The 22,500-nt window shown below is 43.9% G+C and overlaps 2 protein-coding genes across 4 annotated transcripts in view; both read right to left on the bottom strand.

Moving 5' to 3' along the window:
- Positions 1–12,853, bottom strand: part of tmprss6 (transmembrane serine protease 6) — a 38,405-nt gene extending 25,552 nt beyond the window's left edge. For both annotated transcript variants that reach the window (XM_077232569.1, XM_077232568.1), the window contains exons 1-5: positions 12,658–12,853; positions 12,416–12,542; positions 10,450–10,592; positions 9,621–9,688; positions 1–34 (exon numbers count right to left, since the gene is read on the bottom strand). The exon at positions 1–34 is cut by the window's left edge and continues 148 nt beyond it. In XM_077232569.1, the coding sequence (XP_077088684.1) occupies positions 1–34; positions 9,621–9,688; positions 10,450–10,592; positions 12,416–12,542; positions 12,658–12,717 (432 nt within the window). In that variant the 5' untranslated portion in view covers positions 12,718–12,853. The remainder of the gene's footprint in view (positions 35–9,620; positions 9,689–10,449; positions 10,593–12,415; positions 12,543–12,657) is intronic.
- A 1,238-nt stretch (positions 12,854–14,091) lies between these two features.
- Positions 14,092–22,500, bottom strand: part of LOC143740595 (interleukin-2 receptor subunit beta) — a 25,593-nt gene continuing 17,184 nt past the window's right edge. For both annotated transcript variants that reach the window (XM_077232567.1, XM_077232566.1), the window contains exons 8-10: positions 20,987–21,101; positions 19,869–19,953; positions 14,092–16,431 (exon numbers count right to left, since the gene is read on the bottom strand). In XM_077232567.1, the coding sequence (XP_077088682.1) occupies positions 15,796–16,431; positions 19,869–19,953; positions 20,987–21,101 (836 nt within the window). In that variant the 3' untranslated portion in view covers positions 14,092–15,795. The remainder of the gene's footprint in view (positions 16,432–19,868; positions 19,954–20,986; positions 21,102–22,500) is intronic.

The following is a 22,500-nucleotide window of genomic DNA, read 5'->3' as shown; positions in this document are numbered from 1 at the left end:
GCGCAGCCAGAAATGAGCCACAACACTGCCCTCCCTAAAGATACACCAGAGAACACATGAAGGTTCTGCACAGATCGCTCACGGAACACCAGAAAACACGTGAAGGTTCTGCACAGATCGCTCACGAAACACCAGAAAACACATGAAGGTTCTGCACAGATCACTCACGGAACACCAGAGAACACATTAAGGTTCTGCACAGATCGCTCATGAAACACAAGAGAACACGTGAAGGTTCTGCACAGATCACTCATGAAACACAAGAGAACACGTGAAGGTTCTGCACAGATCGCTCATGAAACACAAGAGAACACGTGAAGGTTCTGCACAGATCACTCATGAAACACAAGAGAACACGTGAAGGTTCTGCACAGATCGCTCATGAAACACAAGAGAACACATGAAGGTTCTGCACAGATCACTCATGAAACACAAGAGAACACGTGAAGGTTCTGCACAGATCGCTCACGAAACACCAGAAAACACGTGAAGGTTCTGCACAGATCGCTCACGGAACACCAGAAAACACGTGAAGGTTCTGCACAGATCGCTCACGAAACACCAGAAAACACGTGAAGGTTCTGCACAGATCGCTCACGGAACACCAGAAAACACGTGAAGGTTCTGCACAGATCGCTCATGAAACACAAGAGAACACGTGAAGGTTCTGCACAGATCGCTCATGAAACACAAGAGAACACATGAAGGTTCTGCACAGATCACTCATGAAACACAAGATAACACATGAAGGTTCTGCACAGATCGCTCATGAAACACCAGAAAACACATGAAGGTTCTGCACAGATCGCTCACGAAACACCAGAAAACACATGAAGGTTCTGCACAGATCGCTCACGAAACAAATGAAGCTTCTGCACAGATCACTCACGGAACACCAGAAAACGTCTCGGGTTACGTATGTAACTTTTGTTCCCTGAGAAAGGGAACGAGACACTGCGTCGGTTACGGCACTAGGGGAACGCCCTTCAGCGTAGCGCGTCTGAATTTATGAATGAAACCGAATCCAATCCTATTGGCGTTGCGTGATGACGTAGTGTGTGACGGCATAAGCGGATGTATACAAAAGCACGCCGGCACACAGAAATGTCAGCTTTTGCTATGAAGCAAGTGCTCCAGGCGGGGTGAGGTGTGGCGAACCGACGCAGTGTCTCGTTCCCTTTCTCAGGGAACAAGGGTTACATACGTAACCCGAGACGTTCCCTTTCGAGGGAACTCGAACTGCGTCGGTTACGACACTAGGGGAACGAGATACCCATATACCACAACGAACCCCGCTCATCCTAGTGTGAAGCTGTCTTCTGGCACAATCTAGGACGAAAGCACTCGTGCACCGGGTGTAGAGGAAAGGTCCAGACTGTAAAACCTCATGAATGTGTGCGGAGTGGCCCAGTCAGCCGCCTCACATATGTCATGGATAGAAACCCCTGAAAGGAGGGCTCTAGAGGACGCCATGCCTCTGGTGGAGTGAGCCCTCACGGCCATAGGTGAAGGCAAATTGCACACCTGATAGGCCAGGGAAATAGTCCGAATGATCCAGTTGCTGATGGTCTGCTTAGAGGCGGGAAGCCCCTTCTTGGACGACCCGAAACACACCAGCAACTGGTCTGACTTCCGCCATGAGGAGGACCTCAGGATATAACACTGCAGTGCTCTGACAGGGCATAGCAGATGAAGTCTCTCCTCATCCGCCGTCACATGAGGTGGAGGATGAAATGCCTGCAGAACCAAAGGCCGTGCCACATTTGATGGCACCTTGGGCAAATAGCTGGGCCGGGGGTGCAAGATGGCCTTAATGTTGCCTGGAGCAAACTCCAAGCACCCATTGGAAATAGAGAGACCACCTTAAATGAAAGGTTCTTGGCCTCAGCCGACTCCAATGGTTCGAAGGGGGCCTCGGCCAGCCCTTCGAGAACCACTGACAGGTCCCAAGAGGGAACCCTGGTGTGAGTCGCAGGTTTCATCCTCCAGGCTCCACGGAGGAAACGTACGACCAGGTGATGCCTCCCCAGAGGACCATCACTCACAGGAGCGTGGAATGCCGCAATGGCAGCCACATAAACCTTGAGTGTGGACGGGGTAAGCCCGGCAGAAAAGCGGTCTTGGAGAAACTCCAGCACTGAAGCCACTGGGCAGTGAACTGGGTCCAAAACACGCTCTCTGCACCAAATGGAAAAAACATTCCACTTAAGGCCGTATAACTTCCTCGTGGAGGGAGTTCTGGAAGTGAGTATAGTTTCAACCACTTCTGCTGACAGGCCGGCTTCTAGGAACTGTGCCCCCTCAGGGGCCAGACCCACAGTTTCCACAGCTCGGGCCGAGGGTGGAGAACTGACCCCTCTGCCTGAGACAACAGGTCCCTCCTCAGAGGGATCTGCCATGGCGGGCCTGCCAGAAGCAGGATGATGTCTGAAAACCATACTCGGGCCGACCAACATGGGGCTACTAATAGTAGGCTGACCCCGTCCCGACGGACCCTTTCCAGAACTGCTGGGAGCAGAGCGATTGGGGGAAAGGCGTACAGACGCAGCCTCGGCCACGTCTGCATGATGGCATCCAACCCCAGCGGGGCTGGATGTGTGAGGGAGAACCACAGTGGACAGTGTGTCGTCTCTCGAGACGCAAATAGGTCCACTTCCACTGGGCCAAACCTCTCGCATATTAACTCCACCACCTCGGGGTGGAGTCTCCATTCCCCGGGCCTCAGCCCCTGCCTCGACAGTACGTCGACCCTGAGAGACGACAGTCTCCGCTGGGACCACAGGAGTATCTGATGCGCCAGTCTGCACAGAAGGCGCGACCTCAGACCCCCCTGACGGTTTAGGTAAGATACCACCGACATGCTGTCGGATCTTACTAGGACATGGCGACCATGGAGGTCTGGCAGAAAGCTCCTCAGAGCCCGGAACACCGCCAACATTTCTAGGCAATTTATGTGCCAAGAGGAATGATGGTCCTGCCAGAGACCTCTCGTAAAGCGGCCGTCCATGACCGCGCCCCAGCCCGTGAGGGAGGCGTCTGTCGAAATAGATACTCGGCGATATAACGCTCCCAATTGGGACCCTGGGACAGGAACCAAGGCTTTTTCCAAATTGAAAGGGAACGAAGGCATCTGCGCGTAACCCTTATCAAGCGGAATGGATTTCCCCTCGGGGAAAACCCCTTGGTTCTCAACCACCACTGTAAAGCTCTCATGTGTAGCAGGCCAGAAGGTATCACGCTGGACGCTGCTGCCATGAGACCCAACACTCTCTGAAAGTGTTTGACAGTGACGGCCTGGCCTAGCTTATCCTGGACACTGTGGTCAGGATAGACTCGATCCGAGCAGGAGCCAACTGTGCTCGCATCGTGACTGAGTCCCACACCACTCCCAAAAACGCGGTTTTCTGGGCTGGTGTCAACACGCTCTTCTTCGTGTTGAGTCTCAACCCCAGGCTCTGGATGCGGGCGAGGACGACGTCTCGATGCCGAATCGCCAGCTCTCGCGACTGGGCCAATATTCGCCTCAGGGGTGCTAGAGCTGCATCCATACACTTGGTAAAAGTGCGAGGGGAGAGTGCTAGGCCGAACGGAAGAACCCGATATTGGTAAGCTTCGCCCCCGAAAGCAAACCTCAGGAACTTCCTATGAGATGGAAGGATGGAGATGTGGAAGTAGGCGTCTTTTAGATCTATCGTGACAAACCAATCCTCGGATTGAATTTGACTCACGATGATAGGAATAGTGAGCATCTTGAACCTGAATCTCCTCAGAGACCGATTCAGATGCTTCAGATCTAAAATTGGACGCAACCCTCCATCCTTCTTTGGAACTATGAAGTCCCGGCTGTAGAAACCGGACTCCCTGACTGGTGGGGGAACTAGCTCTATGGCCCCTTCTTCCAGCAGCGAGTGAACTTCCTGTTCTAACACTTGACCCTGCTGTGGGTCTACTGCAGTCCAAACCACCCCGTTGATACTTACCTTGGTGGGCGGACCCGGAACTGCAGCCTGTATCCAATTTCAACAGTGCGCAGGACCCATGGAGAAATATTGGGGAGACATTACCATGCCTCCACAAAATTCAGCAAGGGAACCAGCCCCTCAGGGCTGGTGTCAAGTGTCTTGTGAGAGCCCTTCACGATACCCTGAAGTGGAAGACCGGCAGGGAATAATCAAAAACGACTCTCGGTGTGCGGATGCCAGCGCTGCCTGGCCGCAAGCTCTTGGGGCAGACAGAGCAGCGTGCATTCGCTGGAAACTGATGTGTCCCGAAGCGCAACTAGCAGCGGGATGCTGACACCAGTTTCCTGAGGGCCCGGTGAGAGAGGGGATCTTGATCGCTCTCTTTCGGGGGGGACAGCCCTCCAAGGTCTCACACAAGTCAGGACCTTTCTCCCGACGCCTTCCTGGCCTGAAAGGCTTTGGGCGAGAGCGCCGTCTAGAATCCCAAGCTCAGCTTTTTTTTTTTTTGAGGGGGACCTCTAGAAGCGATACTCTCCTTCAGATGGTAGGCTGAATTAAAATATCTAACCAAGTTCTAAGTCAGATACAATTTTTAATTACTTTAACTCCTCGGAATTAAATGCAGCCATAACACTGGATAAGTGAAACACGGTCTGAATGGTAGGCTGTAGGAATTAAATGCAGCCATAAACACCAGAATACAGTTTTTAATTATACGATCTCGTAACCTACAGGCTGCCTCGGCAAACGCGAGATTCGTTATAATTTGGCTTTCATCCCTGGAGAAGAAAGTCAACAGGCGCGAGACTGAAACACCTGACAGCGCACGGCTGTACGCTTCAAGATATTTCTCAATGAACACAGCCAGCACCCTCAGGAGCTGACTGTGAATGCCTCGCACCTAAACAGTATTATTTATCAGATCGCGTGTGTCCCTTTTATTGCAGACCCGTAACGCGTTGCCTTAACAAACGCGAGATACGAGTAGTACACAATATCTTTGGCTTTCATCTCTCGAGAAGAAAGTCAACAGGCGCGAGGCTGAGATACCCGAAACGCACGTGTGCGGCGAGTTATTTCTCAGTGAACACAGCCAGCACCCTCAGGAGCTGACTGTTCATGCCTCGTACTCACACAGCAAACTGCAAAGTAGACTCGTAACCTACATGCTGCCTCGGCAAACACGAGATCCGAGCTACTAGATTCTGTATTGCAACTGCAAGGCAACCTTAAACCTACGCGCTGCCTCGGCAAACGCGAGATTCCAGCCACAGAATCTTATTGCAACATACACTCGTAATCTAAGCACTGCCTCGGCAAACGCGAGATCCGAGCTACTAGATTCTGTATTGCAACTGCGAGCCAAACCTTAAACCTACGCGCTGCCTCGGCAAACGCGAGATCCCAGCCACAGAATCTTATTGCAAAATACACTCGTAATCTAAGCGCTGCCTCGGCAAACGCGAGATCTGCAACTTACTTTAACAGGACGTACAACACCAAATAGGACAGACTTGTTCACACATACACAGAGCGCTTGCTGAATAGCAAAAAGCTGACATTTCTGTGTGTCGGCGTGCTTTTGTATACATCCGCTTATACCGTCACACGCTACGTCATCACGCAACGCCAATAGGATTGGATTCGGTTTCATTCATAAATTCAGACGCGCTACGCTGAAGGGCGTTCCCCTAGTGTCGTAACCGACGCAGTTCGAGTTCCCTCGAAAGGGAACACGTGAAGGTTCTGCACAGATCGCTCACGAAACACCAGAAAACACGTGAAGGTTCTGCACAGATCGCTCACGAAACACCAGAAAACACGTGAAGGTTCTGCACAGATCGCTCACGAAACACCAGAAAACACGTGAAGGTTCTGCACAGATCGCTCACGAAACACCAGAAAACACGTGAAGGTTCTGCACAGATCGCTCACGGAACACCAGAAAACACGTGAAGGTTCTGCACAGATCGCTCACGGAACACCAGAAAACACGTGAAGGTTCTGCACAGATCGCTCACGGAACACCAGAAAACACATGAAGGTTCTGCACAGATCGCTCACGAAACACCAGAAAACACATGAAGGTTCTGCACAGATCGCTCACGAAACACCAGAAAACACATGAAGGTTCTGCACAGATCGCTCACGGAACACCAGAAAACACATGAAGGTTCTGCACAGATCGCTCACGAAACACCAGAAAACACATGAAGGTTCTGCACAGATCGCTCACGGAACACCAGAAAACACGTGAAGGTTCTGCACAGATCGCTCACGAAACACCAGAAAACACATGAAGGTTCTGCACAGATCGCTCACGAAACACCAGAAAACACATGAAGGTTCTGCACAGATCGCTCACGGAACACCAGAAAACACGTGAAGGTTCTGCACAGATCGCTCACGAAACACCAGAAAACACATGAAGGTTCTGCACAGATCGCTCACAGAACACCAGAAAACACGTGAAGGTTCTGCACAGATCGCTCACGGAACACCAGAAAACACATGAAGGTTCTGCACAGATCGCTCACGGAACACCAGAAAACACGTGAAGGTTCTGCACAGATCGCTCACGGAACACCAGAAAACACGTGAAGGTTCTGCACAGATCGCTCACGGAACACCAGAAAACACGTGAAGGTTCTGCACAGATCGCTCACGAAACACCAGAAAACACATGAAGGTTCTGCACAGATCGCTCACGGAACACCAGAAAACACGTGAAGGTTCTGCACAGATCGCTCACAGAACACCAGAAAACACGTGAAGGTTCTGCACAGATCGCTCACGGAACACCAGAAAACACATGAAGGTTCTGCACAGATCGCTCACGGAACACCAGAAAACACATGAAGGTTCTGCACAGATCGCTCACAGAACACCAGAAAACACGTGAAGGTTCTGCACAGATCGCTCACGGAACACCAGAAAACACATGAAGGTTCTGCACAGATCGCTCACGGAACACCAGAAAACACGTGAAGGTTCTGCACAGATCGCTCACGGAACACCAGAAAACACGTGAAGGTTCTGCACAGATCGCTCACGGAACACCAGAAAACACATGAAGGTTCTGCACAGATCGCTCACGAAACACCAGAAAACACATGAAGGTTCTGCACAGATCGCTCACGGAACACCAGAAAACACGTGAAGGTTCTGCACAGATCGCTCACGGAACACCAGAAAACACATGAAGGTTCTGCACAGATCGCTCACGAAACACCAGAAAACACATGAAGGTTCTGCACAGATCGCTCACGGAACACCAGAAAACACGTGAAGGTTCTGCACAGATCGCTCACGAAACACCAGAAAACACATGAAGGTTCTGCACAGATCGCTCACGAAACACCAGAAAACACATGAAGGTTCTGCACAGATCGCTCACGGAACACCAGAAAACACGTGAAGGTTCTGCACAGATCGCTCACGAAACACCAGAAAACACATGAAGGTTCTGCACAGATCGCTCACAGAACACCAGAAAACACGTGAAGGTTCTGCACAGATCGCTCACGGAACACCAGAAAACACATGAAGGTTCTGCACAGATCGCTCACGGAACACCAGAAAACACGTGAAGGTTCTGCACAGATCGCTCACGGAACACCAGAAAACACGTGAAGGTTCTGCACAGATCGCTCACGGAACACCAGAAAACACGTGAAGGTTCTGCACAGATCGCTCACGGAACACCAGAAAACACGTGAAGGTTCTGCACAGATCGCTCACGGAACACCAGAAAACACATGAAGGTTCTGCACAGATCGCTCACGGAACACCAGAAAACACATGAAGGTTCTGCACAGATCGCTCACGGAACACCAGAAAACACGTGAAGGTTCTGCACAGATCGCTCACGGAACACCAGAAAACACGTGAAGGTTCTGCACAGATCGCTCACGAAACACCAGAAGACACGTGAAGGTTCTGCACAGATCGCTCACGGAACACCAGAAAACACATGAAGGTTCTGCACAGATCGCTCACGGAACACCAGAAAACACGTGAAGGTTCTGCACAGATCGCTCACGGAACACCAGAAAACACGTGAAGGTTCTGCACAGATCGCTCACGGAACACCAGAAAACACGTGAAGGTTCTGCACAGATCGCTCACGGAACACCAGAAAACACGTGAAGGTTCTGCACAGATCGCTCACGGAACACCAGAAAACACATGAAGGTTCTGCACAGATCGCTCACGGAACACCAGAAAACACATGAAGGTTCTGCACAGATCGCTCACGGAACACCAGAAAACACATGAAGGTTCTGCACAGATCGCTCACGGAACACCAGAAAACACGTGAAGGTTCTGCACAGATCGCTCACGGAACACCAGAAAACACGTGAAGGTTCTGCACAGATCGCTCACGAAACACCAGAAGACACGTGAAGGTTCTGCACAGATCGCTCACGGAACACCAGAAAACACGTGAAGGTTCTGCACAGATCGCTCACGGAACACCAGAAAACACGTGAAGGTTCTGCACAGATCGCTCACGGAACACCAGAAAACACGTGAAGGTTCTGCACAGATCGCTCACGGAACACCAGAAAACACGTGAAGGTTCTGCACAGATCGCTCACGGAACACCAGAAAACACATGAAGGTTCTGCACAGATCGCTCACGGAACACCAGAAAACACGTGAAGGTTCTGCACAGATCGCTCACGGAACACCAGAAAACACGTGAAGGTTCTGCACAGATCGCTCACGGAACACCAGAAAACACGTGAAGGTTCTGCACAGATCGCTCACGAAACACCAGAAGACACGTGAAGGTTCTGCACAGATCGCTCACGGAACACCAGAAGACACATGAAGGTTCTGCACAGATCGCTCACGAAACACCAGAAAACACATGAAGGTTCTGCACAGATCGCTCACGGAACACCAGAAAACACATGAAGGTTCTGCACAGATCGCTCACGAAACACCAGAAAACACATGAAGGTTCTGCACAGATCGCTCACGGAACACCAGAAAACACTAGAAGGTTCTGCACAGATCGCTGACGAAACACCAGAAAACACGTGAAGGTTCTGCACAGATCGCTCACGGAACACCAGAAAACACTAGAAGGTTCTGCACAGATCGCTCACGGAACACCAGAAAACACATGAAGGTTCTGCACAGATCGCTCACGGAACACCAGAAAACACATGAAGGTTCTGCACAGATCGCTCACGAAACACCAGAAAACACGTGAAGGTTCTGCACAGATCGCTCACGGAACACCAGAAAACACATGAAGGTTCTGCACAGATCGCTCACGGAACACCAGAAAACACATGTAGGTTCTGCACAGATCGCTCACGGAACACCAGAAAACACGTGAAGGTTCTGCACAGATCGCTCACGGAACACCAGAAAACACATGTAGGTTCTGCACAGATCGCTCACGGAACACCAGAAAACACGTGAAGGTTCTGCATAGATCGCTCACGGAACACCAGAAAACACATGTAGGTTCTGCACAGATCGCTCACGGAACACCAGAAAACACGTGAAGGTTCTGCACAGATCGCTCACGAAACACCAGAAAACACATGAAGGTTCTGCACAGATCGCTCACGGAACACCAGAAAACACGTGAAGGTTCTGCACAGATCGCTCACGAAACATCAGCGACGGCTTCCTCACCCAAAGGCGAAGACCGCTGTGGAGTTGAAGTATCTGGACAGATCTGTGGACTTCACCAGCTTCTCAACCTGTCAAACAGTCATGATATAATGATGATAAGTGGGTTGCGTGTTCTAGGTGTTCCAGCTGGACCAGACCAAAGCATGCTGGTTGATCAGCTTCCAGCAACATTCTGCATGGAATTTCTGACTAGACTTACAATAAGTCATCGGGGGTCTCATTTATAAAACGTGCGTAAGATCCTTACTAAAAGTGCACATGCGCCCGAAAGCCAAAAATGGTGTATGCCAAAAAATATTAGTACATTACATAGTTTAGATCATTCTTTTATTTATTTAAATAATACGGAAAATATGCTAATACGGGAAAAATGCTTATACGGGACAGTCCGTCAGCGGTCGTGGGCGGAGCATGAACAATATGACATCATATTGCTCAGAAAATCCAAACGGCTTGATTATTGAGAGCGTTTAGACTTTTTGAGGATAAAAAAAAAGGAGTGAATGGATTTTTTTCATTGTATGTTGGTTGTGTCCACACACTGCAAAGACACATTTATAAGTCAGAAGGCATATTATTCTAACTAGTAATGGCCTTTTTAACAATATGCAAACACCATGTAAAAGTGAATTTTGCATCCGATGACCCCTTTAAAGTCTGATCATAACTTTTTCAGTTACATAAGAAGGTAAATTCTGATTTTAATCTGAATTTGAATATCTGATTACCTCTTGACTAACTGCTACTAGTTCTTAAAACACGGTCTTAACACACACACACACACACACACACACACACACACACACACACAGTGGCTATGTTTCCTCACCATGTTCTGCACAGACGTCGCCTCGGCTCTGAACTCCGGGCTCTCATGACTGGACAAACTCACAGAGAAGTTCTTATTCAGTATGGAAACACTGGCCGTGTACTGTTGAATCACCCGCGGCTCCAGCACCCAGACCCTGTACTCTAAACACACACACACACACACACACACACACACACGCACACACACACACACACACACACACACACAGAACGTTAGACAGGTGGCTAAAGGTAACACTCAGTAATTTTGTGTTCATGTTTCTGTGGTTTTTGACTGACACCTGTCACTCTGAACCCAGAAATGTTTCTGACGAAATATGTTTTAAGAAAGTTTGGCTAATGTTCCCATTAATTTTTTTTAAATAATTGTAACATATTATTTCTGAATGTTCAAAAACGTCCAGTTATTTAAATATTCTAATCACTTTTTTTCTTGGTTATGCAGGGAATGTTACATTGTGTCGTTCTTCAAACATTATGGAACGTTACTTTTGAACGTTCTCTGTACGTTCTGAAACAAGTAATTACATTTAAAAAATGTTAGTCGAACGTCCAACTAAGGGTTCGTTTACATAACAACGATGTACTAAAAATGGAAAAGCTTTCCCTCTGCGTTTTCCGTGTACAGACAAAAATGTTTTTCAAAACGATTCCCGTTCACATGATCCGCGAAAATGATTAAACCACTGTATTCTGCTGCCAGACCAGTAGATGGCAATGTCAGTGTCACTTTGTAAAGAAACACACACGCCTAAAGACCATAGACTGTAAAAAATATGGACAAAGCGTCTGTGACGTCACCCATAGACTTTCTGAAGAACGGGTTTGAGGCCGTTTATGGGGGGTATGAGCGGCGCCATCTCGGGCAATCTTTTCAGAAAGGATACAGAGGTGGTATGATGTGTTGTGTCAGATCATGGCCGAGACGTCACATTTCAGGAATTCCACTCAATCAGCTGTCAATCACGCTGTCAATCAAAGTTAACCACATCCTTATTTGTCAAACATTTTATATCTAAATACTATCCAAACTAACGCATTAGAAAAAAATTCACCTCCCTCACAGTTTTCAGGCACTCGGAACCTATCGAAAAATACAATAAAAGTCCATGGGACCAACCTGTAAAAACATGAATTTATGTTGTGAAAACGGACATTTTAACATGGGGGTCTATGGACATTCGCTCACTTTTGGGACCTGCCCCTAGCGGATTTTCGATGTATTGCAGTTTTTCGCACTTCCGGGTAGGCTTCATTTTTCAGATTAGAACGTTGCCGCTTGCTATAGACGCTATACACCCGAGAAACAAGCGCGCAGCCATCTTTAGCATTTTGTCTTTGAATTTCAGTTATTTGCAGTAATCTGTATATCATATGGCATCGCTGTTGAGGAGTTATTAGCTGGTGAAGTGGATTTACATATTGTCGAGTTAACAAAAGTTTTCATGAGTATTGTAATGTTTGAAACAGATGATTTATCAAATGTCAGAAGACTGGAAGGATTTGTAGTTTTTGTAGTTTACACAAAGACAATAGCGGTATCGTTTTGAAAAACTTGCACTTTAAACCCTGTTTTTCAAAAGTCTTCAATACCGCCGTTGTCAATAAAAATGGATAATTTCATTATTTATCATACCCAATTGCTGAGCAGAATCATTTAATGTGGATTCATCTTTGACATCACTTACATTACAACTAAAAGCCTGTTCATAATTCAGATATAGTGTTTTTTTTCAGCTGGACTGGGATTCTGTCATTTGATTTCTCTGTCAATCAGTCAAAAATGAATAAATGTATACAGAATGTTTTGATTGAAGCAATAATGCAATAATCATGATGGATGACGCATGATTATCCTGTGCTAAAATCCTCTCTAAACATGTTCACATTTAGGAAATTCACATGTTCTAGCAGAGATGACACTATATTGTGCTGAACGCATGTGTGAACGAACGTTTCCTCACCCAGAAAGTACCAGATAACACATGCAGACCCAGCCGAGATGAAGATGATGATGATGAAGATGATGCCAATCAGCCATTTCCGGAAGCTCCTCTTTTTATGGGTCGGATCCGGATCGGGGCGCGATTCCTGTGTATAAACACGAAACACACGAATATACACAAATTCTTCTCAAATAACTTCTCAGTTCTTGTTGTGCAATGAGTTTACTGTGTTATTTGAGAGAAACATGCGGCTCTCTCACAGTGTTGGTGTCGCAGTCTTGATTCGGATCTGTTGCGAACCCGTTTCCGAGCTCCATCATCGACCGAACCGTTATCTCGGGTTCATCTTCGGTTCCGTCAGTCCTGATTCGGGTGGTTCTTCTCCAGGACTCAGAATCCACACATGTTCGGTTCTTCACACATGTTCTGAGGGAAACGCTTGTGTTTGTCAGTCCGAAGTCCGTTGCGGATCAATAGTGAAGTATAGCTAGCCTATCTGCTGATCTGAGGACAGTGCTTGGACACCAAAGCCACAGTTTTCATATAAACGCGTCTGCTGCTGAGATACTGCGTTTATGTAAAGTGAGAATATTAATAACGGATCTCTTATAATAAACAGTCACCGCCCAGCAACGCGCGCTCACCTGCGCAACGCACCTGCGTGACGTCATCCGGTCATATCACGAGTGTGCAGAATGATGATGCTAAATTTAGTATTCATAAATGTAAATTTGGAGGAAACAAGCCTTTTAAGATCAGAAATTCAACAATACCTAAACACAAATGGTTTGAAAAATAAGAAAGCTGCAAAGTGTGTTTCAATCTGTAAACATTTTCACTTTTTTTTTTTACTTTTAAGTTTGTCATTCTTTCTTTATATATTTGTCTTTTTTTGTTTGTTTAGTTTGTTTACTCAATGTACCCCCCTGACTGTAGTTGTAATTCTTTAAAATCAATCAAATAAAAAGAAAAAAAGAAAGATGATGCTCCTCTCGGACATGATCAACATACAGGCTTTCCCAGTTTTTCAAATTAATTTAAGTAAATTTGAGGACCAATGTGTTCAAGTGCTGCCACCTCAACATTTTGTTCCATTTAAAATGTAGCTTATTAATATGACAGTATATCATGATGATAGAAGGTGAATGTGATCTCACCAAGTTTCACATGTTCCTGGATCAACATCTTTTTTGATCCTGGAACAACTTTCAGATCAACCAATCAGATTTGAGGGACAAGTTTACAGTTTATGTCAAGTTTAGGCTTAGAACCAGGGTGTGGTGCTTCAACATCAGTGTTATTCACCTGTCATTCCCCTCTGATTTTAGGGAAAAGTTATGGGTAGAGTTAGGTTTAGGGGTAGGGATAGGGTAAGGACTACATTTTGGGACAGGAATGTTATTCCAGGATCAACAAAATATGTTGGATCAACATCTTTTGATCAGGATCAAGCAAAATCACAGTGACCGTTTGGATATTCTTCCATTACTAGCGTGTTTATTGTACACTAGTCCCATAGATTATTAAGCAATACAGTGCCATGAAAAAGTATTTACTTCTGAAAATTCTGAAATCATTAATACATAAAGTCACCAGCTTCTCATATCATCCATGTGAAAAGTCATTTCAGTTGGTAATTAGATAAGAAAGATTTTCACATCCAATCAGAGAAACCTGGACATCCACACATCCAATCAGAGCACAAATGTTTTAATATATTAGTTAGCAGCAAACTGAAGTCGTTCTTACACACACACTTCTCTTACATTCAGTAGGCATCATTTTCAAAATATACATGTAAAGATAAAATTGCATTTGAAAACATGAATAAAATGAGCATAACACTGATAAATGACCGTCAAGCCACTCAAAATAATAATTTGAGTCTAATTTGAGCTTGAATGTCACTGCTGGTAAACATCTTATAAATTAAAATAATATATTACGATAACATTCAGGGTGTAGAATATAATAAATCCTCTCATCTGAAACTATAATAATTTTCTGAACAGATAGTTTTAGTTTTTAAAAGGTTTGTACGTTGTAAACTGCACGGTTGAACTCTAGTGGAAAGGAACTGGAAACTGTCTGGTCTTGCATTCACACAGTCGATGTGACAAACGGATTGAAATCAGGAGTGACTCCACATTGTCCTGTACATACAAGAGCAGACTGAAGAAGATCCAATAATGTCTCCTTCTCAAACTCATTATTCAGGCAGTAAACCATGGTAAACATCAAGACTTTATGAGTAAGATTATGATTTATGATGACTTTATGATGAGTAAGAAACCGGAAAAAATGAACTCTTTCGATATTCTTAACCCTGGCGGGGAAAGAGTTAAACTTCTCTCGTCATTTATTCACCGTCATGTCATTCCAAGCCTGTATGACTTATACTTTCTTCATTTGGAAGACATTTGGAAGATGTTTAGCAGAATATTACGCTGCTCTTTTACACGCAATGATAGTGCAAAACAAAGACTGAACAAGTATCATAGCAGTAGTTCATATATAATCCTAGTCTTTCAGAAGACTCTTTGTGTTCACTAAAACTCGTCCTGTACAGCTGAGTTCAGTGAATGGAGAAGAGCAGCTAGAAAGATCTTCTGTGTTCAGTCATGAAAGTGAGTAGATAATGACATATACACCGTTTCCAGAGCTTGACATTAACTTCTTTGCTCTCCAGGCACTGTGGCTAGTGGTTTTCCAAAGTTACTAGCCATTTAGCATTTTCACTGGCCACAATTTAGACATCGATACCATGGAGAAAAACTGCCATATAGATATTTTCAATATTATCTCATAATTGGGCAGCAGGTTTATTAGGCTGCTGTCACTTTAAGACCTGACACACAAAATCCAATATACTGTTACACATGCGTTTTCTTTCTCAACTGTTGTGTGTATTTGACTGTTAAAGCACAGAGAGGCGGCTTTATGTGCCACACTTTTGGTGTACACGCAAAATCTGCGGGAATGAGTAAAAATATGCTCAAGATGAGCAATAGCACGCCGAAATTTTTGTGTTTCTCGCTGTCGGAGAGATAAGAGAGAGAGAAAGAGAAGCTGGTATTGTGTATCTATTCTGAGGAAAATCAGAATTGGAAGCGTTTCAGATATTTCAGTAACAATATGTACTGAAAAATCTATATTTTTGCACTTAGTTTATTATTTCAGATGCTTTTTGATGAGATGAGAGAGAGAAAACAGCTGGTATCGTGTATCTATTCCACGGAAAATAAATAGTTTATTATTTCAAATGGCTTTTTAAAAGACTACGAGTGCTGGTGTTGATGTCAAGCCCTGATCGTTTCTGTTCGTAGCTAAACCGCGACTCGAGCTCCGCGAGTCCTGATCACTCATGCTCTCTTCAGTCTGAGCTGTGAACAACCATGTTAATTCTGCACACTCTTCACTGGCATGTAATCGCCACTAGAGGGCTCGATCATCCCACACGGGCTCTGAAAGCCCAGGTCCAGTTGTCCCGGAAACACGCAGCCCAAACCGGCCGTGCGCTCGAAGCCCAGGTGCATGATGGGATGAGGAGCCGGCAGGTCCGGTGGCAGGAGACGGGTCAGGTTTAAAGCCAGAGGACTGGGAAGGTCCGACTCCTCCATGCTGTCCTCGGCCCCGCCGTTGAAGCCCGAGTCTGGGCTCTGTGTGTCCTGCCGGAGCTTCTCCAGGGTCTTCAGAGAGAGCTCCAGCTCCTTCTCTTCAGATCCGCGAGTGACGTGCGCGTGACCCAGGTCCGGGCCGCTGACGCCCCCTGCGGGCCCGTAGGAGGAGTGTGTGGAGCAGGGCTCCAGGGTGTCGCTCGGCCCCTTTGAGCTCTGGGACAGGAAGTAGGTGGAGTTGGAGAAGTTGGAGGATTTGCTGTTTCCTTCCCATCGGTCCTGCAGGCCGTCGCTGTCTCTGTCTCTGCGTGAGCCCCGGGAGTCGGCGTCCGGTGGCTTCAGGACCTCGACGGGACTCACACACTCCGTGTCCACTTTGATGAAGCTCTCACGCGCTAACAGCGGCCCCAGCCAAGACTGTTGGAGAGAAGTCAAGCTTTAGTTATACAGCGCTTTTTACAATGCACACTGTCTCAAAGCAGCTTTACAGAGATAATAATGCAACAATGCTTGTTTCTAGGAGAATATAGCGTCATAGTCCAGTTTAACCCTCTGAGGTCGACTTCTCGCTTTTTTTCTTATCAGTGCAAAAGAAACTCAAAATACTCTGTTGATTTTGATCTTACATATTAAGTGTTGTACATCATTAGATCCTATCTATTTTTTTTGTGGATACTCACAATAAAAACAAAGTGTTGTGCTTTTCGCCAAATAAAGAAAAACAAACATGATGCGCGTTCTGCCTTCTCTCTGTCAGTGAAGTCCATTCTGAAACGCGTCCGAAAATTAACTGTAATTCTGCGAATACTTGTCATACAGGCACGAGTGTTTTTCCATAATGAAGCTTGAACCCTCTTCTTTTAAATGAATTAATTTATATAAAAAACAAATATTCTCAGTTTATGTAATCTGTATGAAAAGAGAGAGATGTCAGTCTTTTTCTTTCCAGCTCATTATACCTGATTACGTGTTAATGTGCCACGCCCACGGAGAGCGCGCGGTATTCAAACGCAAATGATCTAAGGCAAGCCATTCAAACATGCCAACGCCCACCAGCTAGATTATAAAACACATCGTGTTTAGTAAGTATCTTGTACAGCTGTGTACACAGCGTATCCTTTCGGTGTGAGGAATAATACTATCTAATAACTCTGGAGAATGTACCAGAAGTGCTGGTAGTTTAATTTCGAGGAGCAACGGATCCAGCTGATGTAGTAAGTCATTTATTCTTAAGTGCTTTGTTCTAATCGCGATATTGAATAATGTCTGTAAACCGCAAAAAGACTGTTTAAATATGAATTGCGTGTCTGTGTGGAGGCTAAATGATGAATGAACGGCACAGGCGCGCGCGCTTTGTTTACTACAGTTATACAGCGCATGTCTGTGCCGTTCATTCACTCTCGCACCTACATTAGTAAACGTTATTTTTACATGAACACATCCAAACTATATTGCAATAGCCTACTAAGATGAATAAAAATAGACTGAAATATGTTGAAATAAAATGTCTGTATAAGCAACAAACTGCAAATTCACATGTATATGCTAATATATCATACACAATATGTTACAGACTAAATATGAATGTTTAGACAAGATTTTGTGATTAGTTTTGAATAGATTATAAAGTTTTGACTGTAAAAAAAAGACTACTGTCACATTAAAGAGTTAAGCTTTTGTTCACTAATCTCTGCTCATTGTTAAATATACTATAGTATGATGTTTTGTCAAAAATAAAGTAAGTATATTGAATTATCAACTAAGATGTTATTATAGTGTTTGTTCCAATATTCAAACTAACGAATCCTTACCTTTTTTAATACGGATGATAAAATGTATACTTTTTACAAAGCAATACACTTGAAATATTGTTAAAATTGTAATTGTTGTTGTAATTGTAACCTATTTGTAATTGGTTACAATTTCTAATTGTAAAATATGTATATATAGATAATTTCTTTTGTCCTTGCATTCTTTGGGACCCAGTGACACACCTGTGTGAAAGGGCTAATTAATATGCAGCTCATTATGTATGTGGCACATTATCCGGCCTTTGTCTTCTCAGGTGTGAACACGCCTCCACGCATATTGCCTTTCCAAACAAACGGTGTCTTATAAAATTTAAATCAATGTATTGTTTTGTGTAAATGATTAGGCAGGATGATTTTTAGATCATTTTGAAGCAAAAATTCTAGGCAACAACACCCATTAGTCAAAAGTCTTGTGGACACATATTTAGTATGTGTTTTGTGGCCTTATTTCAGACACTTTAAGTTTTAGCTTTTTCAATAACCACGCATAAACATTATTCTCTAAAAAATACAAACATGTACATACATGTTGCTCACATATTACGGTAGCCCTGTTTGTGCTATATAGAGTGAATTTACACCTTTGCCATTAACACGTTTATAAATAACTGAAAAAAGCACAAATGTCAGAGCATGTCAGAACACCTCAAGGACCCCAAAAACCCCTTAGACCTCAGAGGGTTAAATAAGTTCAGTGATGTTCATTTTTGTTGTAAAAAAGTTACTAATATTGTACATTTATATATATAGCCGCTCTTGAGAAAACCATGATGTCATCGTCAAGCTCAGTTCAGTTCTCATATAGTCAAGTCACCTTTATTTATACAGCGCTTTTTACAATACAGAGTGTTTCAAAGCAGCTTTACAGAGATAACAGGAAACAAGGGGCTTTCGCACCGGAGGAACCATTCCATAGTTCCTAGAACTATTGTCGGGAGTTCCCGGATGTCGGTGTGTGTGTGTGCGTGTGTGTGTGTGTGTGTGTATGTTCGCACCGCAGGAACTGGGAACCATTTCAGTTCTAGGAACTCCTTTTGGAGGAACTAATTTACTCCTAATTCAGAGTCGGTCTAAACCAGCGCTATAGGAACTACAGTGACGCTAGTGTTACCTGATTGGCCGAACGCACGCGAAACACAAGCACAAACTACCACAAACAAACTCTACGAACATGTAAAACAGTGATAGATGAAGCTCTAAACCTTTACGCCGAGGAGAAACCCAACGCATCTTTGAGGAGATCAAGAGAAACACATCACACATCAACCCACGCAAACGCTAATAACTTTTTATTTCTGTCTTTCTGTGTATAACAGTTCTATATAATAACGTATTAGACACTGTCGGTTCCTAGAACTACCGGCTGCGAAAGCCCCTAAAGTTAGTCTCGGCTGTACAGCAGATCTACAAGAAAACAGCGTCACAGTCCAGCGTATGATTCAGTGATGGTTCATTTTTGTTGTTAAAAAGTTATTATTTAGTTATATACATATAGCCGCTCTGGAGAAAACCATGATGTCATCGTCCAGCTCAGTTCAGTTCTCATATAAGGGTGTCAATGCAGGAGATTAATAATACTGTTGAATATTATATTAAATGTCCCCAGCTAAGCAAGCTAAAAGACTAATGCGACAGTAGAAGCAAAACTCCATCAGTGACAGAACGGAGGAAACCCTCGAGAGTGCGCTCTCACACACACACACACACACACACACACACACACACACACACACACACACACACACACACACACACACACACACACACACACACACACACTGAATTCTAAATTCTTCACTGAATTTTGAAATGTTAATAAACTGTTCTATTTTTTTTACACTGTTAATTTGTACAATTAATTGAATTTGTACATTTAGATTTAAGTATGTTACAATATATTACTATTTTGATGTCTTTATAATTGTTCTATGTATTCCGAGCTTTGGCAATATTGTATGATGTACAGTCATGCCAATAAAGCAATTTTGAACTGAATTGTGTGATTATGAGAGAGCATCAACAGAACTGATTATCGGGACTCACCGTGAAGTTTCCTCCGTGCTGAGAGTTCAGATCTCCGAAGAACTTGGAGGGATCGGGAATATAGAGGGAACACTTCTTCTGGAGGCTGAAAGGTGCAGTTACTCAGTTACTCGTGAGTCATGAGGGGTGTGTGTGTGTGTGTGTGTGTGTGTGTCTCGAGCACTGAGAGATCAAACACTGTCGAGTTCCTCCATGGCTGTGCTAGTTTTATGTCTTTGTTCTCACTGAATAAAATCATAGTTATTGTTACAGTTATAGTTGTCGTTATTATTTTTATCTTTATAGTTATTGTTATAGTTATCATTATATTCTTCGTTATCATTATCATAGTTATCGTTATCTTTATCTTTATATTGATTGTTATCATTAATACAGTTGTTATTATAGTTATGGTTATCATTACAATTACTGATATAGTTATCATTTTCATAGCTATCGTTATCAGTATAATTATTGTTATCATTATTATTTTACCACAGTTATTTTTACAGAGATCATTATAGTTATCATTATATTTATTGTTATCATTATTACAGTTAATGTTGTCATTATAGTTATTCTTATAGTTATTTTTATAGTCAACATTACAGTTATGGTTATCATTACAGTTATCGCTATAGTTATTGCTATAATTATTGTTATAGTTATCGTGAAATGTATTGTAATCCTGGGCAACGATTAATCGCATCCAAAAAAAAAGTTTGTGTTTACATAATATATGTGTGTGTACTGTGTATAACTATTTTGTGTATATAAATACACACATGCAAATGTAAGAAATATTTGCATGTATATACTGTACATATATTTATACATCATTTTTACAAATATTTTATATATAAATAAAAAATGTCCTAAATATATAAATGCATGTGTGTGTATTTATATATACAAAAAAATTATACACAGTACACACACACACACACACACACACACACACACACACACACTAGTTGCCCAGCACTAGTTTGTTGTCATCATTATTACAGTTATAGTTATCACTATAGTTACAGTCAGGGCCGATCCTGTTTATTCTGGTTATGATTATAGTCCTCATTACAGTCCCGGTTGTGGGTGTGTAGTGTAGTGATGGAGTGTGTGTTATCAGCGTCTCTCACCTCTTTCTCCTGTCGCAGCAGATGACAATAACACACAGCCATACGACAACCAGAGTGACTCCAGTCAGTGTGGGTCCTGCGACTGACCAATCCAGCGAGAGGAACACAGGGACAACTGAGGACACACACACTGAGTGTTAGTGTCACCGCACAGGTGTGTGTGTGTGTGTGTGTGTGTGTGTGTGTGTGTGTGTGTGTGTGTGTGTGTGTGTGTGTGTGTGTGTGTGTGCGCGTGTGTGTGTGTGTGTGTGTAATAAACAAGGGGTGTGTGTGTGTGAGTGTGTGTGTGTGTGTGTGTGTGTGTGTGTGTGTGTGTGTGTGTGTGTGTGTGTGTGTGTGTGTGTGTGTGTGTGTGTGTGTGTGTGTGTGTGTGAGATTAAAGCACAGACCATCTACGGGACAAGCCGTATTCACCATATCTTTATGTTCACACTAATAATCTTTTACATTGTAATCAATTTATTTTTATTTGGCATGTTTATGTGCTGGTGCACGTCCCTGTGTGTGTAATAAGCAGTGTGTGTGTATAAGTGTAATAAGCAGAGTGTGTGTGTAATAAGCAGAGTGTGTGAATAAGTGTAATAAGCAGAGTGTGTGTGTAATAAGCAGAGTGTGTGAATAAGTGTAATAAGCAGAGTGTGTGTGTGTAATAAACAGAGAGTGTGTGTGTGTGTAATAAACAGAGAGAGTGTGTGTGTGTGTGTAATAAACAGAGTGTATGTGTAATAAACAGAGAATGTGTGTGTGTAATAAACAGAGTGTGTGTGTGTGTGTGTGTGAAATGAACAGAGAGTGTTTGTGTGAGTGTGTGTGTGTGTGTGTGTGTGTGTGTAATAAACAGAGAGTGTGTGTGTGTGTAATAAACAGAGTGTATGTGTAATAAACAGAGTGTATTTGTAATAAACAGAGAGTGTGTGTGTGTGTGTGTAATAAACAGAGTGTGTGTGTGTGTGTAATAAACAGAGTGTATGTGTAATAAACAGAGTGTTTTTGTGTGTGTGTGTGTGTGTGTGTGTGTGTGTGTGTGTGTGTGTAATAAACAGAGTGTAGTGTGTGTAATAAACAGAGTGTGTGTATGTAATAAACAGTGTTTGTGTGTAATAAGCAGAGTGTTTGTGTAATAAACAGAGTGTGTTTGTGTGTGTGTGTGTGTGTAATAAACAGAATGTAGTGTGTGTTATAAACAGTGTGTGTGTGTGTGTAATAAACAGAGTGTATGTGTAATAAACAGAGAGTGTGTGTGTGTGTAATAAACAGAGTGTGTGTGTGTGTGTGTGTGTGTGTGTGTGTAATAAACAGAGTGTATGTGTAATAAACAGTGTTTTTGTGTGTGTGTGTGTGTGTGTGTGTGTGTGTGTGTGTGTGTGTGTGTGTGTGTGTGTGTGTGTGTGTGTGTGTGTGTGTGTGTGTGTGTGTGTGTAATAAACAGTCGGACAGGTGTGTGTGTGTGTGTGTGTGTGTAATAAACAGTCGGACAGGTGTGTGTGTGTGTGTGTGTGTGTGTGTGTGTGTGT

This window comes from Siphateles boraxobius, unplaced genomic scaffold, assembly GCF_051911475.1.
Source record: "Siphateles boraxobius isolate OS27281-9 unplaced genomic scaffold, OSU_SipBor_1 174, whole genome shotgun sequence".
Lineage (NCBI taxonomy): Eukaryota > Metazoa > Chordata > Actinopteri > Cypriniformes > Leuciscidae > Siphateles > Siphateles boraxobius.
The sequence above is the reverse complement of the archived record's forward strand: the minus strand, read 5'-3'. Positions and strand labels throughout refer to the sequence as shown.